The sequence below is a fragment of the Setaria italica genome, chromosome IX, assembly GCF_000263155.2.
Source record: "Setaria italica strain Yugu1 chromosome IX, Setaria_italica_v2.0, whole genome shotgun sequence".
In the NCBI taxonomy this organism is placed as follows: domain Eukaryota; kingdom Viridiplantae; phylum Streptophyta; class Magnoliopsida; order Poales; family Poaceae; genus Setaria; species Setaria italica.
This window is the reverse complement of record NC_028458.1, coordinates 5,181,722-5,198,367: the sequence shown is the minus strand read 5'-3', so window position 1 is coordinate 5,198,367 and position 16,646 is coordinate 5,181,722. Positions and strand designations below refer to the sequence as shown.

The following is a 16,646-nucleotide window of genomic DNA, read 5'->3' as shown; positions in this document are numbered from 1 at the left end:
GCCCTCCGGTCTTCCCGCGCCTTAGCGGGTTCCCGGCCTTCCTGCCGCCCCTTCCCTCCTTGGCCCCCCCCCCCCGGCCCGCCCGCCGCCGCCGCCTCACCTCGCCCCGTCGCTGCCCCTTACTGCCGGTGAGGGGCAAGCGGGGGAGGAAGGGGAGGGGAGGCAGACAACGAGCGGAGGGTGTTGAGATGGATGGATGGATATATGGATAAGAAGCTAAGCGGCGGCAGCGGGTAGCGGGGGCATCGGCAGATGAGAACGCTTTAGTACCGAGTGGGAGCTCCACCCGATACTAAAGGTCATCCATTAGTACCGGGTGGAGGCTCCACCCGATACTAATGTGCCTTAGGGCCACCCGGTAGTAATGGGTGACCTTTAGTACTGGTTGGAGCCCCCCAACCGGTACTAAATGGGGTCACGGGAAACTGTACATTAGATCCGGTACTAATGCTCACATTAGTACCGGGTAAAAAACCAATTGTATTGGATGAAAGGTTATTTCTCTAGTAGTGGGACCAACTGAAATAACTTGTAAGAGTAAATTGAACATAAATTTTATTTAGGGTGTCAGGTAGACAAAGTGGCTGAAATAGTAAAATAGACATTTTGCCTTTTATTTATAATGGCAGATGAATGTAGCATGGAAGCATATTAGATCATGACTATTATATTGCTGTCAACAGTGATCGAGTCCACAAAATGTACGACTAGTCTTTGCTTTAGTTTTGGAATTTCTAGGATTTCTTTTTTTAAGTGTATCTTATAAAGATTAATATTGAGGCTTCCAAAGAGTTTCCGGTTAGTGGTAGTAGGATGAAAGAGCCCCAACATTGGCTAAATGAACTTTGTTAAAGAAGGCAATTTTGTAGTGAGAGTTTAGAGTAATAATTTTGAACATCTCCAACAATTGGATAAATGCGGACTTAAACATTAGCGTTGGATATTAGCCAACTTGTTTTAAGGTTTGAAATATAGTTTGACTCAACATTACTGTATTGGAGGATTTTCTTAGAGCATCCACATTAATTCTCACGAGACACTCTAGAAAAAGATAAATTTTAGAAATTCTCAAAGAAATCAGAAACATTCTGCCATGAATCCAATGTGCTATATTCATCATAGCCATGGATCTACTATATTTTCAAAAAAAATACCCACCTCTACCATTTATAAAAATAGTGTTCAGTAACACCTAAATCTAAATTATCCACCTTTACCATTATAAAATATAACATAGTAATCCCTAAAATTCAGCTAAACTACTCACTTAATCACCTAAATTTGCATCTAAATTACCCAAATCTTCCATTATTAATTTAAAAAAATCCCAAAACTGAATTTAAATCATTTACATATATCATTATTGTAAAAAATCATAAAGTACACCATGATTCTAAATTATATATTTCTACCATTGTTAATACAGAAAATACAAATTTAATATACCTATGCACATGTATGGAGGACATGATGAAATATCGATTTCCATGTTAAACACGCAACTCAGACTAAGGTTTCAACTACCAACAGTTAATATAGATGAAACATTGTGTACAATAATTAATAAATTATTAACTAAAATCGATCATGAATGAATAAATGAATAAAGATAAGTGCGTATCTATATGAGTGTTGTATTAGAATATTTAACAAATAAATGAGAGGAAGCGTTAGATAAATAATCTTGATTATTAGTTGGAGTCACTAATTTGGTTATGAATTTCTAACACCTGCGCCTCTCTAGCTGCGGTAGTACGGGTGGACGGACCGGCTTACTCAATTTTAAATTGTTTTTAAGCACATTACTTCCAAAAATTAAAAAAATAACCAAGCAATGCGATCTGGTCAATGAACTATTGCATAGGCCCACGTAGCTGGCGCCATTTAATTTGACGTGCTGCTGCCCATCTAGCCCTCGAGGTAGTCAGGCCAGTCGCAGCTGCTCTTGCCTCTTGTGCAACCCAGAGGGAGAGAGAGAGAGAGAGAGAGCGCCATGGCCAAGGCTCACATCCTCGTGCTGCCGTTCCCGGCGCAGGGCCATGTCACCCCGCTCATGGAGCTCTCCCACCGCCTGGTCGACCACGGCTTCGAGGTCACCTTCGTCAACACCGAAGCGCATCACGCGCTGGTCGTCGGCGCGCTGCAGGCGGCGGGCGGCACGTCGGCGCTGGCCGGCATACACCTGGCGTCCATCTCCGACGGGGTGGAAGACGACGAGGACCGCAAGGACATCAGCAAGCTCGTCGACACCTACGCCCGTCACATGCCGGGGCACCTGGAGCGGCTCGTCGCCGAAATGGAGGCGGCCGGGAGGCCCAAGGTGAAGTGGCTCGTCTCCGACGTGTACGCGTGGTGGTCCTTGAACGTCGCCAAAAGGTTAGGCATCCGGGTGGCCTCATTCTGGCCGGGGTCGGCGGCGTGCTTAGCTATTAATCTCAAGATCCCCAAGTTGACAGAGGAAGGGCTCCTCAACAACAAGGGTTAGCTATTAATCTTACCTTTTTTTTTTTTTGCTTCTCATACTCTTTCGTCCCTCGAACTATTAATCGACAAAGGACGTGTAGTAGTGAAAACAATAAGCTGAAGTTTTCTCTATTTGAATTCGGATACGGAATGCATTCCGACCTCTGCTGGTGGCACACTTGTACCGTGGCAGGTTGGCCAGAGCGGGACGAGACGTTCCAACTTGCCCCCGGGATCCCGCCGCTCCACACGTCGCAGCTGCCGTGGAACAACGTCGGCGCGCCGGAGGGGCAGCCCATCATCTTCGAGCTGTTCATCCGGACCGACAGGCTCAGCGCCCTCGCCGAGATGGTGGTGTGCAACTCCTTCCACGAGGCCGAGGCCGGCGCGTTCAAGCTCCTGCCGCACGTCCTGCCCATCGGCCCGCTGTCCTCCGACAGGGAGTTCCGGAAGCCCGTCGGGCAGTTCCTGCCGGAGGACACCCGGTGCCTCCGGTGGCTCGACGCCCAGCCCGACGGCTCCGTCGTGTACCTGGCCTTCGGCAGCATGGCCATCTTCGACCCGCGCCAGTTCGAGGAGCTGGCCGAGGGGCTCGAGCTCACCGGCCGGCCGTTCCTGTGGGTGGTAAGGCCGGACTTCACCGCCGGCCTGAGCAAGGCGTGGCTCGACGAGTTCCTGGCCCGCGTCGCCGGCAAGGGCATGGTGGTCAGCTGGTGCCCCCAGCAGCAGGTCCTGGCGCACCGTGCGGTGGCGTGCTTCGTGTCGCACTGCGGGTGGAACTCGACGATGGAGGGTGTCAGGAACGGCCTGCCGTTCCTGTGCTGGCCCTACTTCGCCGACCAGTACCTGGACCGGAACTACGTCACCGACGTGTGGAGGACCGGCCTGGCGGTGTCGCCCGACGCGGACGGAATCGTGACGAAGGAGGAGCTGAGGAGCAAGGTGGAGCAGGTCGTCGGTGATGCCGAGATCAAGGAGAGGGCGCGGGTGTTCAAGGACGCCGCTCGCCGGTGCATCAGCGAAGGAGGGTCCTCGTGCGAGAACTTCAACAGATTTGTGAACCTGCTAAGTGAATGAGGACTCGACTACCTCTACGCTTGCTCAGTGTGGAATCCTTTGCAGCTGCGTTTTGTACCCTATGTCACATACAGGTGCCGTGATTTGTTGTGTTCTTGGTGGTCCATGGTCGATCACCAAATTGTTTTCAGATCGATCAGAATACTGGTGCTCCTTTAATAATTCACCAACGATTGGTAACTATCCAGCTTTTTTACATGCTTACAGTTACATGCATTGGATACGACTCCATCCACCAGGCCACCGGCATGCGCTACAGCATGCGTCAGGACATGGTCGCACCTGCATGACTACGAGTAGCAGTCTGAGCAAGCTGTAGCTTTCGTCGTTTTTACCATGCTTTCGATTCTCTCGACACATATTCTCGTGGGTTTATTTCTTCCGTCTAACTTTTCGAAAAAAAAATTCTTCCGTCAACCGTGCCCTCACGGCTCGGCACAAACACATTTTCGTTGGGGGTTTTCTTTCTATCTCAGTGTTGTCCTCGTTTCGTTTTGTTTTCATGAAGTGAACAGCTAGAAGAGAGATGATACAATGCAAGCATACAGAGCGGCATGGCAGCTTAGATTTCTACGGACCAATCAAGTCAGAAACCTTCAATCTGACATACAAGAAAGCCCTTCCAACCGGAAAAAAAAACAATGACAATTGGTTGAGATGATAAGATCACGAGTTGGCGGTGACATCTGATTGAAGGCTCTGTCTCCCCTCATGTCCTTGTCGAGTGATCCACGTGCAGGCATAGTGGGTCAAAAAATAACCCTTGTTGGTATAACTCTCTACTCCCAATCCATTATTGTCTTTTTAATTTGACACTTCTCCAAAGCTAACATGTACCTTATGGATACAAATAATACCACGCGGTTCTCTCGATGGAGAGCGACTTGGTGTTGTTTTTTGGGCTACCAAAGACAATTAGTAATTGGTGTATGGTTTTGCATCTACAGCACATGAAATTAAGTCCAGCCCCAATGTTATCCTGTGGTTTTTAAAGGTCGAATGTCATATTTGATTAGTAATTTACTGCCAAATCAGAAAAAAATCATATGTGAATGCCCATGATACTAGCCGCTAGGTAGCGTATTTTTTTTCTTTTTGCTAATAAATGTGATACTCCCTGCACTACAAGTTGTACTTCATTTTTTAGATAAAACATTGATTGATAATTATTCTATTAATATATCATTTATATGATACGAAAATCATGATTATGAGTAAGTATTTTAATAGAAAGAAATAATTTTGTGTCATAGGAAAATTATGTATTTTACTATTACTAATTAGAAACCTACATGTTAATCTTTCAAAAGATGTAATAGAAAAAAGATAAAGTATTGAAAATATCAAGAAAATTTGAAGCATCCAGCCTTCAATTTTGTGGAAGTTAATCATCATTGATGACAATAGCAAAGAATCTAGTTATTTTATAAAAAAAATTACTCACCCTATGCCATTATGAAATAAATTCTAAAATAATCTTCAAAATATATACCTAAATTATCTAATATAAAAATAACCTAGGTAACCCCCTAATCTTCAACGAATTTACACATCTATGTCATATGAAATAAATCTAAAGTAATCCTCTAAATTTTTTTATCTAAATTACCCACTTTCGCTGCTAAAATGTTTACCCGCATATGCTACTATTAAATTGAACCTAAATGAACCCATTGCATCAAAATTATCTACATGGTTACATCTATATCATGAAAAAATAATATCCAAAGTATTCCTATATATGCCCCTAAACTACCCATGTCTACCATTATCTATATAGAAAAAGAAACAGCTCAAGATATACATGCATGTTGCGTGTCACCGTGCAGACTATGTATACATGCACATCATAAGTGACGAGCATATCTAGATTTAATGTCAAACATATAGCTGAAGCTAAGGTTTTAACTAAATACATGGCAAATACACATGAAAGTGCGATGCAAAACGAAAAAGCTATGGATAATGATAGAAAAGTATAGAGTAATCGGTAACTAAAGAGTATCCAAACTGATAAAGATAACAAAGTATCTATACGAGCAACTGCATAAGAATATGAACAAATGAGGAAGAGTAAAAATAAGCAATTTTGATTAGTTGTGACTTGTGAGTCCCACATGCATCCATGTTCAACTTATGTCTCTTACAGCTATAACCCGTGTAACTTATGTCAAAGAGTTATCCTAACAAAACAAAATGTGTTTTTGTATGAGCTTGATTTCGACAGCATGGAAAACACCATCCGGACATACACCTTTTTAGTTTGTTTAGGTATCATGTTAATTATGGAAAACACAACATTTTCCCTGCTTGCATCAGAAAATCAAAGAAGTATCGGTGTGCATTACAGTTTTCCAAGAACACTTGGGACATCTTATCGCGCTGCTACTCTCCTCGAGGAAGGTGCAAACCAGTGTGGTGTGTGGAAGTGACATCCAGTAAAAGTAACTAGTCCTCGCGAGGCGCCAGGCCACTGCTCCTCTGCAACCGCGCGCGAGAGCTCCATGGCCAAGGGTCACATCCTCGTGCTGCCATTCCCGGCGCAGGGCCACGTGCCCACGTCACCCCGTTCATGGAGCTCTCCCACCGCCTGGTCGATCACGGCTTCGAGGTCACCTTCGTCAACACTGAAGTGGATCACTCGCTGCTGCTCGGTGCACTGCAGCCGGCGGGCGGCGCCGCAGCGCTGGGCGGCATCCACCTCGCGTCCATCCCTGACGGGCTGGCCGACAACGGCGACCGCAAGGACCTTAGCAAGGTCACGGACGCATGCTCTCGGCACATGCCGGGATACCTGGAGCGGCTCATCACCGAGATGGAGGCGGCCGGGAGGCCCAAGGTGAAGTGGCTAGTCGGCGACGTGGTCGTGGGTCCTTGCTTCGAGGTTGCCAAGAAACTCGGCATCAGGGTCGCTTCGTTCTGGGCGGCGTCGGCGGCGTGCTTGGCAATCATGCTCGACGCCCCCAAGTTGATAGAGGAAGGACTCATCAACGACAAGGGTAAGTGCAGAACGGACACGAAATTTTAAATCTGACGATTCGTCTGGTGGTCTTGTTTGTCGAGCACGTTCTTAACCACGGGAACAACCCGATCGCATCGCATTCTGCAGGTTGCCCAGAGCGGGATGAGACGTTCCAGCTCGCCCCCGGGATGCCGCCGCTGCAGACGTCGCAGATGCCGTGGATGGACGGGATGAGCACGCCGGTGGGGCAACCGGCCATGTTCGAGCTGATCACAGGGTTCAACAAGTTCATCAACCTCGCCGAGGTGGTCGTCTGCAACTCGTTCGACGAGGCCGAGGTCGGCACGTTCAAGCTGTACCCCGACATCCTGTCCATCGGCCCGCTGTTCGCCGACCGGGAGTTCAAGAAGCCCGTCGGCCACTTCCTGCCGGAGGACGAGAGGTGCCTCAAGTGGCTCGACGCGCAGCCCGATCGGTCCGTCGTGTACGTGGCCTTTGGCAGCATGGCCATCTTCGACCCGCGCCAATTCGAGGAGCTGGCCGAGGGGCTGGAGCTCACCGGCTGGCCCTTCCTGTGGGTGGTAAGGCCGGACTTCACCGTCGGCCTGGAGAAGGCGTGGCTTGCCGAGTTCCAGCAACGCGTCGCCGGAACGGGCATCATCGTCAGCTGGTGTTCCCAGCAGCAGGTCACTGCAGCTGCTGATAGAAATTAAAAACTTGGCGATAGGGTATGTGAAGGATTGCTCTGTTCCATTCTGACAGGTCCTAGCGCATCGTGCGGTGGCGTGCTTCGTGTCCCACTGCGGGTGGAACTCGACCATGGAAGGTGTCAGGAAGGGGCTACCGTTCCTGTGCTGGCCCTACTTCTGCGACCAATACCTAGACCGGAGCTACATCACCAACGTTTGGAAGACCGGCGTCGCGGTGTCGCCTGGTGCAGACGGCATCGTGACGAAGGAGGAACTGAGGAGCAAGGTGGAGCAAGTCCTCGGCGACGGCAACGTCAAGGAGAGGGCGCGGCTCTTCATGGATGCTTCTCGCTGGTGCATCATAGGAAGTGGATCATCATGTGAGAACTTCAGCAAGTTTGTGACCCTGCTAAGTGAATGAAAACAACGCACGCCTTCACAAGGGTGCATTTGGTTGCATGTATTAGGTGATCCTTATTTTGGTTGAGTGTGAATTGTACCAACTCATTCAGGATGAAACCATCTCAGGGTGTGTTTGGTTGCATGTACTACATGATGCATGCACGGATGATCCTGGATGTGGTGATTCAACCAATTTGCTTGTACCGTATAGTTCACTCTTATTAGTAGAATAATGTATTAAGTAGGATGGCTTCATCCTGTATGAGTTGGTACAATTCACCCAACCAAACAAAATGATATTATTATTTTAAATCATTTCATACAAGAATCAAATGATACAACCAACAAAACACACACTTAAACTAATTTTCCACAAAAAGTAACAATCATATAGTTAAAAAAGTTGGTTGAAACACGCCATGGAATCATCTATGTATCCACAATCTGATACATACAACCAAACACATCCTAATTTCTAAGTGCTTAATGGAATCAAAATCATACATTAAAAATCATGGCGTACCTCACTGAAACTTGCATATAGTTTATTGTTACAAATTGAACATCAGATCAAAGGACATATCCTTTTCACACAAAGAAAACTTTTTTTATAAAGCAGGTTGCAGCTTTAGGTTTCTTCCCTCAACATTTGTGCAGCCTGTTATTGTTTTCAAAGTTAACATTGGGCCGGTCCAAGTTTCTGGCACCAGCAGCTCGGTCCAAATGAAACCTCAGCCCATTGATTTTTTTGGGTTGGAGAGCAATGTAGGATGTGATGAATCAATCTTGATTTTAGGGATGAAACAATTCTATCTCTATGTTTTGTTAGATGGATGAGATAGTTGTATTTTTATTTTTGGTTGGAGAAACATGGATGGAATGATCAACTACTTCATTAACTACAATCACAATAGGGTGACACATTTAACACCCCCCTCCCCCCTCAATCTCCTCGGAGAACCTCCGATCCCCTCGGCCGAGAAGCACGTACGCAGCCCAAGGCACCCCGTCATCCTGCTCGGCCACCTACACCTGCGCCCCACCTCGCTCGATATTGCTAGCGCCCCACCCGTCGAACGATAGAGAGAGATGCAAAATGGAAGCTAGACGTCACCCACATGGAACGACTGAATTTTTGGTACTGATCAATCGCATCACACACCTCCTCGAGGTTATCACATATAGTCATTTCCAGACTGTCTAGATCGTGTGGCTATATAAAAACCTTCATGAATAGCAATAAGGGTTGATCAAGATGGTGGGATCACGAATTAGTGGTGACACTGGATTGAAGGTTCTATTTGAGCGATTGAGGTGCTGACAAAAGACACAATCCTTGCATATATCCTTGTACATACTCCCTCGTTTCAAATTGTAAGTCGTTTTAGCTTTTTTAGGTTCATAGATATTATTATGCATCTAGATATAGTGTATGTCTAGGTGCATAATAATATCTATGAATAAAAAAGTCAAAACGACCTACAATTTGGAACGGAGGGAGTATTGATTATAATGATGTGTGCACGTGCTGTGATAGCAAGCCATACCAACCGATTCAATTTATTTTTGCTGGAAAAATGTGGTTGAGACAAGAGTTCTCAAGAGTTCATGACAATCACGTATTGAATGTTGATATTGCTAGTTGGAGTGAACCCGATGCCGATAGTGAAAGGGTTCAACACTACCAATTAGATCCACCAACAAACAGTTATGGGCATCACATCTTTGCTTGTTGATGAGTCCAACAAGTAGCGTATTATTTTTATAAGGACAAGTAGTGTATTCCCTACGGAAAGTGATAGGATCCCGAGGTTTTACTACATTTCTTTTGAGAGAGCAACTACGGAAGGCAAATCATCAACCAACATCCAACTTCTCAGTATATGATGTAGCAAAACCCACATATTACATCAGAAGCTGCAAGGGCCGCGCAAACACATACATCAGAGTTACTAAGAATGCATTTTCGCAAAAAAAACAGAGAGAGTTACTTACAACGCACAAAAAAGACACAAGGAGAATATAACTTCTCATACAAACAAAACACAGGGCTATGACACTAGAAGAAGAGGCTTTACTACATGTTGATTCAAACTCAATGATTGATTTGGTGGAGCCATTGAAGCGGTAGTGATGTGCATCAGCTTGACAAGCTGAAAGTGAAAGCCAATTCTCTATAAATGAATCAATTATTACCTTAATACAATAGTGTTAAAAATAACTATCACTTTTGCTGAGAGGGTATAGAAATTATCACATTAATCAGAAAAAAATAGAAGAATATATATCATTAGATTTTATGAAGATCTAACAGTCTAGAATAACTCAAAGAGTCCATACCAATTACGACTAATAAATAAATTTGAAATTTATAAATAAAATTATCTGCAAGATATGGTATGTGACATAAATAGAAAATGTTTTTTGAAACTTACATAGACTCTACAATCCTACGTTGATAAGATATGGCATGGGACGGAATAAAAATTGGATATAAATCTTTCTCAGTTAGAGAAGAAAATCCGGGAGCAATCAAAAAAGTTTTAAGTAAGTTAAATTTATTCTTGTGAATGCACGGCGTTCTTGCATGATCGTATATTTTTCATACCGACATTTTTTTATTTCAACATAAAACCCCTAAAACTTTTCAGTTTATAAATAAAATAAAATTGAAATACACTCACATTTTCTTTTTTTCTACTTCATCTTGCATTGTTCTTCAATATATAATCTATTATTTTCTTAGTATTGTAGTGTTAAAAGTCACCGTGTCCGTAGAGAGAGTTTAGAAATTACCACAGCAATTGAAAAAATAGAAAAGAATATATAGCTTTAGATTTTATGAATGTACGACATGATGTTAGAGAAGAGAATATGTGTACCCAAACTCATCCGATTTTTAAGCTTGTGTAGCTTTTGCAACAACACGATACAGAAGAGCGAAGGTGGCGCTGGACAACAAAGGCATAGTGCATAAATCGGACACCAGGGAAGTGGATTTTAGTAGTGACAGTTTGCACTGTGGACGTGTGCCAGCTTTGTGCGACATTGAGGGCCATAAGGTGCAAGCCATTGCTTTGCATGTGACTACAAAAGCCATGGTGTAGGTAAAGATTGGAAGGAGAGAAACAGATGATGGACCCTAGAGATGAAATTGCAATATGAAAGAGGCCAAGCCGAACTGGCTATAGCAAGGCTGTGCATGGCCATAAGGACGTGTGAAGAGGTGACCACTTGGGACAAGTTCGACCAGCTTCAATAAAATTAAAAGCTTGGCAGCTGCCCAATAATGAAGCTACCACACTTGGTTCATGTTGGAGGTATGCCCTAGAGGCAATCATAGAGATGATGATATTCCATTTGTATCCATGATTTGTATATTGTGTTCATTGAATATCCATTAAAGGCTACTTGAATTGATTTGCAATTATGTGAATTGTATGTGAAACTCTTTACTTGTATGGTTATTCTAAAGTTGTCTCTAGTCGGAGTTCATGTGAGGACACACATGAATATTAGACTAGCACATGTATTAGTTGATGACTATGTTTCACAAGTCATGGACATGGAGATGTTGAACTAATAATGTGGACACATGTGGAGACATGTGTTAGGACTGACCCAACACGAGAAGTAGTTCTCTCTTTAAACAACATATACGCTTTGTCCTTAGACCTGAGATTGTCGCATGTATTCTAGATGTGGATCGACCTACTTAGGGGCTATCAAACGCTACGCCGTAACAGGGTAGTTATAAAGGTAGTTTTCGGGTTTGTCAAGAAGCATGCTATGAGACATGGTCAATCAAGATGGGATTTGCCCCTCTCTGATTGAGAGTGATATCTCTGGGCCCCTCGAGTGATCGGATCCGAAAATGCATGGCCATGCTACGTACGGTTAAGAGTTAACCTACAAAGGGATTCCGAATCACAGGATCGAGAAAGAGCGGTCGGCTTGAAGCTAGACCAAATATCGTGAGGCAAAGGGAATAGCATGTATATTATGTTGCGATGGTTCGTCTGATATGATCTTCGTGTGCGTATAGGAGTTGGCACGTCTTGCTAGAGGCCGCTACCGACTATTGGGCCGAGTAGGAGTACTCGGGCCATGTCTATACGTATCCGAACCCATAGGGTCACACACTTAAGGGGCTGGAAGCCCAATTCGGATCTGATCCGAGTTGGATTAGGTTTAGGAGTACTAATGGGCCTCGGATCCAGAGGCCCATCAGGAACCTCTATAAATAAAGGGGTGGGGGCGCCCTAGGGTTTACACCTTTTGGCTGAATACACTTGCCGCGCCTCCCACGCCCTCGCCTGTTGCAACTCGCGGATCTAGCAATCCGGCTTGCGACGCTTCCTCCCTGCACGTGTGGATACCTTGGAGGTATTGCGCCTGCAGCACTTGGACGAGCCGCCGACGAGCCGCCGACGAGCGACGACGAGCCGCGGTACCGGAGGCGATCTTGCTGTGCACGTGGACGAGCTGCTGAGGAGCTGCTGCACGTGATCGACTACGTACGACTACGTGATCGTCTTCACTGCACCGACGCATATCTACATCTTCCGCACCAGTAGTGCGTCGAGTGGTAATCCCGTGATCCTTATACGGCAGTTCTTCCTGGTTATACGCGGTAGAAAATTTTGATTTGCGCTAGCGTAGCCTACCTCGTATCCCAACAGTGGTATCAGAGCCAGGTTGCTTAGTTTTGGATTCGGGATGTGTGCATATGGAGATATGCGAGTTCTCTGTTTGATCTATGTCCTGATTTCGTGCCTTTGCTGCAATGGTAGTGTAACGACATACTCCTACCGGTCGGTTTCCGCCATCGGAGTTAAGTGATACACGTAAATCCAGTTGCAGTGAGGGAAGATCAATATGATTGGTCAAATTGAGATCCAGGGTCATACGCCAGGCGCATTAGATGTGCAATAGTAGATAAGATCTACTGCCGGGGTCGGGATTTTGCCGTATGCACATGCTTCGGTAAATCAGCCGTAACTTTTCGGTACGATCTCGGATCGGGGCGATTTCTATACGAAAATTGATCTACAGAAAAAGTTACACGTGAATTTCAACGCTTCGTCGTTTTCGGCGAAATTAGATTTGCCAAATTCGACTTGGAAGATGGAGTTTCGGACCTCCGAAGTTTGTAACGTTAGGACGCCTAACTCTATTTTGCAGGATGTGTGCATGTATCTTGTGATCAGTATGGCCCCCTTGTGTATGTGATGCATGTGTGTAACTAATTCGTGACCTGCGTGTCGCGCGTACGGCAACACGGCAGGAGCCATATGTGTTGTCACTTTATTGTATTTAATGGTCTGCGTACCAATCTGTGATGATCCAAGCAACTATGTAATCTTCATTACTAGATTCTTTACTAGCTATTAGGCGTAATAGCATGCTCTAGTTCTTGGAGGATTCATCACCAGGAGGATGGCGCACATGGAACATGGAGATGGAGATCACCATGGTGAACAGGTTCTATGGAGATGGAGATCACCATAAGAAAAACGGGCCATACTGTGTCACAACTGTGTGAATGTTATTCTGTTTATGTTTTACTTTCTGCATGCTGTGATGTTAGAAGTAGAACGATCCCTCACAAAGTTTAAGTTAGTATGCCCTCCCAACTAAAACTTGCACCGTCCCATGTCTTGTACAATTAGTGGTGGGTCTATGAAATTAGGGTGCCACTAGTTTTCCTTGACTAGACGGGTTTGTGTCGGACACTTACACGCATAAGGGTTGGTTTGCTTAACGAGGTCATCTTAACGGTTAAGGACCTTGGACATAAAGGTTGGGCGCCGAGACATAGAGATGTCACCCAACAACAGGAGTCATATGTGATATGATTAGCAAAAGTTGCTTACCGATCTACCTCGTTTGCTAGCGGTGATGCTAAAGCTCACTAGTGGACTTGTTAGTTGTGGATCCTGAATCAATAAGTTTCAATAGAGGGATATTGATTTTAGTGGGAGTAGATTCTGTTAAAATAGTTTAATGTAATTTGCTCTATCATGGATACGTTTGTCTTAGTGTATTTTGCATTACTTTTGTTGTAGATTAAATGGCACCTAGCAACACCACCACATCGTTTGCTTTGCGTTCGGTCCTTGAGAAGGACAAGTTGAATGGAACAAACTACTCGGATTGGATCCGCAACCTGAGAATTGTTCTCAGGGCTGAGAAAAAGGAAGATGTTCTAGACAACCCACTACCAGAAGAACCTGCTGAGGATGCACCCGCTGCTGCTAAGAATGCTTACAAGAAAGCATGTGATGCTAACCTCGAAGTAAGCTGCCTTATGCTTGCTTGCATGGAACCCGAGCTGCAGATGCAGTTCGAAACAAACCATGAGGCGCACGATATGATCGTGGCGCTTAGAGACATGTTCCAAACACAGGCCAGGACTGAAAGGTTCAATGTGTCTAAGGCCTTTGTTGAGAGCAAGCTAGCAGAAGGCACAGCAGTAGGACCACACGTAATCAAGATGGTTGGTTACACTCAACGGTTGGAGAAGCTAGGCTTCCCACTGGGCCAAGAGTTGGCCACTGATTTCATTCTTTCGTCACTTCCTCCTAGCTATGGGAACTTCATCTCGAACTACCATATGCATGGGACGGAGAAGGGTCTGAATGAGCTGTGTGGCATGCTTAAAACAGCAGAGGCTGACATAAAGAAAAGCGCTAGTACCAGCCATGTGATGGCGATACAGAACAAGCCCAGCTTTAAGAAGAAGGGCAATTCTTGGAAGAAGAAGGGCAAGGCTGGAACGTCCAAGCCAAACCCACCGCCCAAGGTTAAAGCTGGACCTGGACCTGCTCCAGATAAAGAGTGCTTTTACTGTCATGAACTTGGTCACTGGAAGAGAAACTGCAAGCAGTACCTAGCTTCGTTGAAGAACGGCGGAAGTAAGAGTACTTCTACCTCAGGTACGCTTGTTGTTTATGTTATAGACAACATATTTCTCGCTGATACAGTTATTAATTCTTGGGTATTTGATACCGGATCGGTTGCTCATATTTGCAATTCGATGCAGGGAATGATAAGAAGTAGAAGCGTGGAAAGAGGAGAAGTTGATTTCCGCGTAGGCAATAATGCAAGAGTTGCTGCTTTGACCGTCGGGACGATGCAACTCCACCTCCCGTCAGGATTTATTATGGAGTTGAATAATTGTTATTTTGTTCCTAGTTTAAGTCGAAACATTTTATCTCCTTCATGTTTGATGAAGGATGGTTATTCATTTGCGAGTGAAAACAATGGTTGTGTGATCTCTAAGAATAATATGTTTATGGCTTTTGCACCCATTGTGAATGGATTATTTGTTTTAAATCTTGATGGTTCACCTGTCTGTAATGTAAGTGCTAAAAGGCCTCGGCCTAATGATTTGAGTCCTACCTACTTGTGGCATTGTCGTTTGGGTCATATAAGTGAAAAGCGCATGAAGAAGCTCCATTCTGATGGACTTCTAACTTCGTTTGATTTTGAATCATACGAGACATGCGAGGCTTGCTTGCTAGGCAAGATGACCAAGACGCCTTTCACAGGATTTCCTGAGAGAGCAGTAGACTTGTTGGAACTCGTACATAGTGATGTATGCGGACCAATGAGCACGACGGCTAGAGGAGGATTCCAATACTTCATAACTTTCACTGATGATTTTAGTAGATATGGTTATGTCTACTTGATGAGGCACAAGTTTGAAACCTTTGAAAAGTTCAAGGAATTTCAGAATGAAGTTGAAAATCAGCGTGGCAAGAAAATTAAGGCCTTACGATCTGATCGTGGAGGCGAGTATTTGAGCCACGAGTTTAGCAATCATCTAAAGAGTTGCGGAATTGTTCCACAACTTACGCCGCCTGGAACACCTCAAAGAAACGGTGTGTCCGAGCGACGTAATCGAACTTTGTTAGACATGGTTCGATCAATGATGAGCCAGTCGGACCTACCGTTGTCATTTTGGGGATACGCTCTAGAAACAGCAGCTTTCACACTAAATAGGGTACCATCTAAATCCGTAGTTAAGACACCATATGAGATATGGACTGGAAAGGTTCCTAGTCTGTCTTTTCTAAAGATTTGGGGATGTGAAGTGTTTGTCAAGCGACTTCAGTCGGACAAGATCACACCCAAGTCGGATAAGTGCATTTTCGTGGGATATCCAAAGGTAACTTTGGGATATTATTTCTACAACCGATCAGAAGGCAAAGTGTTTGTCGCTCGGAACGGGGTTTTCCTAGAGAAAGAGTTTCTCAAAGGAGAAAAGAGTGGAAAGACAGTGCATCTTGAAGAAGTTCAAGATGAGCCAATCGGGCAAGAATCAATGAGTGATGCTAAAGTAGCAGAACAAGTTGAGATACCCATGGCAAGAGAAGCACCGCCACAACCACGAAGGTCGGCAAGGCTCCGCGAAATGCGGGAAATATTATTGTTGGACAATGATGAGCCTGCGACATATGCAGAAGCAATGATGGACCCAGACTCCGAAAAATGGCAGAGTGCCATGCAATCCGAAATAGAGTCCATGGGAGACAATCAAGTTTGGAACTTGGTTGACCCGCCTGATGGTGTTAAAGCCATAGAGTGCAAGTGGATCTATAAGAAGAAAAAGGACATGGATGGAAATGTTCACATCTATAAAGCACGACTTGTCGCAAAAGGTTTTCGACAAGTTCAAGGAGTTGACTACGACGAGACCTTCTCGCCCGTAGTGATGCTTAAGTCCATTCGGATTATTCTAGCTGTAGCTGCATATTTCGATTATGAGATATGGCAGATGGATGTCAAGACAGCTTTCCTGAATGGAAACCTAGCTGAGGACGTGTATATGATACAGCCCGAGGGTTTTGTCGATCCGAAAAATGCTGGAAAGGTATGCAAGCTTCAGAGATCCATTTATGGATTGAAGCAAGCATCTAGGAGTTGGAACATTCGTTTTGATGAAGTGGTCAAAGGGTTTGACTTCACCAAGAATGAAGAAGAGTCTTGTGTTTACAAGAAGGTTAGTGGGAGCTCTGTAGTATTTCTAATCTTATATGTGGATGACA

At 44.9% G+C, this 16,646-nt stretch overlaps 2 protein-coding genes across 2 annotated transcripts in view; both read left to right on the top strand.

Annotated features, from left to right (window-relative positions):
• LOC101777980 (UDP-glycosyltransferase 83A1-like) overlaps nt 1-7,760 on the top strand; it is a 9,038-nt gene extending 1,278 nt beyond the window's left edge. The window contains exons 2-5 of the mRNA XM_022823300.1: nt 2,657-3,421; nt 6,087-6,539; nt 6,650-7,188; nt 7,265-7,760. Coding sequence (XP_022679035.1) covers nt 2,657-3,421; nt 6,087-6,539; nt 6,650-7,188; nt 7,265-7,612 — 2,105 coding nt within the window. The 3' untranslated portion in view covers nt 7,613-7,760. The remainder of the gene's footprint in view (nt 1-2,656; nt 3,422-6,086; nt 6,540-6,649; nt 7,189-7,264) is intronic.
• LOC111255844 (UDP-glycosyltransferase 83A1-like) lies at nt 175-2,485 on the top strand. Its single transcript, XM_022823299.1, has one exon. It carries the CDS (start codon nt 1,994-1,996, stop codon nt 2,483-2,485), a length of 492 nt encoding a protein of 163 aa, XP_022679034.1. The 5' UTR covers nt 175-1,993.
• Nucleotides 7,761-16,646: the final 8,886 nt, after the last annotated feature.

Excerpts from the sequence above, each read along its gene's own strand:
- LOC111255844 (XM_022823299.1), top strand. The coding sequence starts at position 1,994 with ATGGCCAAGGCTCACATCCTCGTGCTGCCGTTCCCGGCGCAGGGCCAT.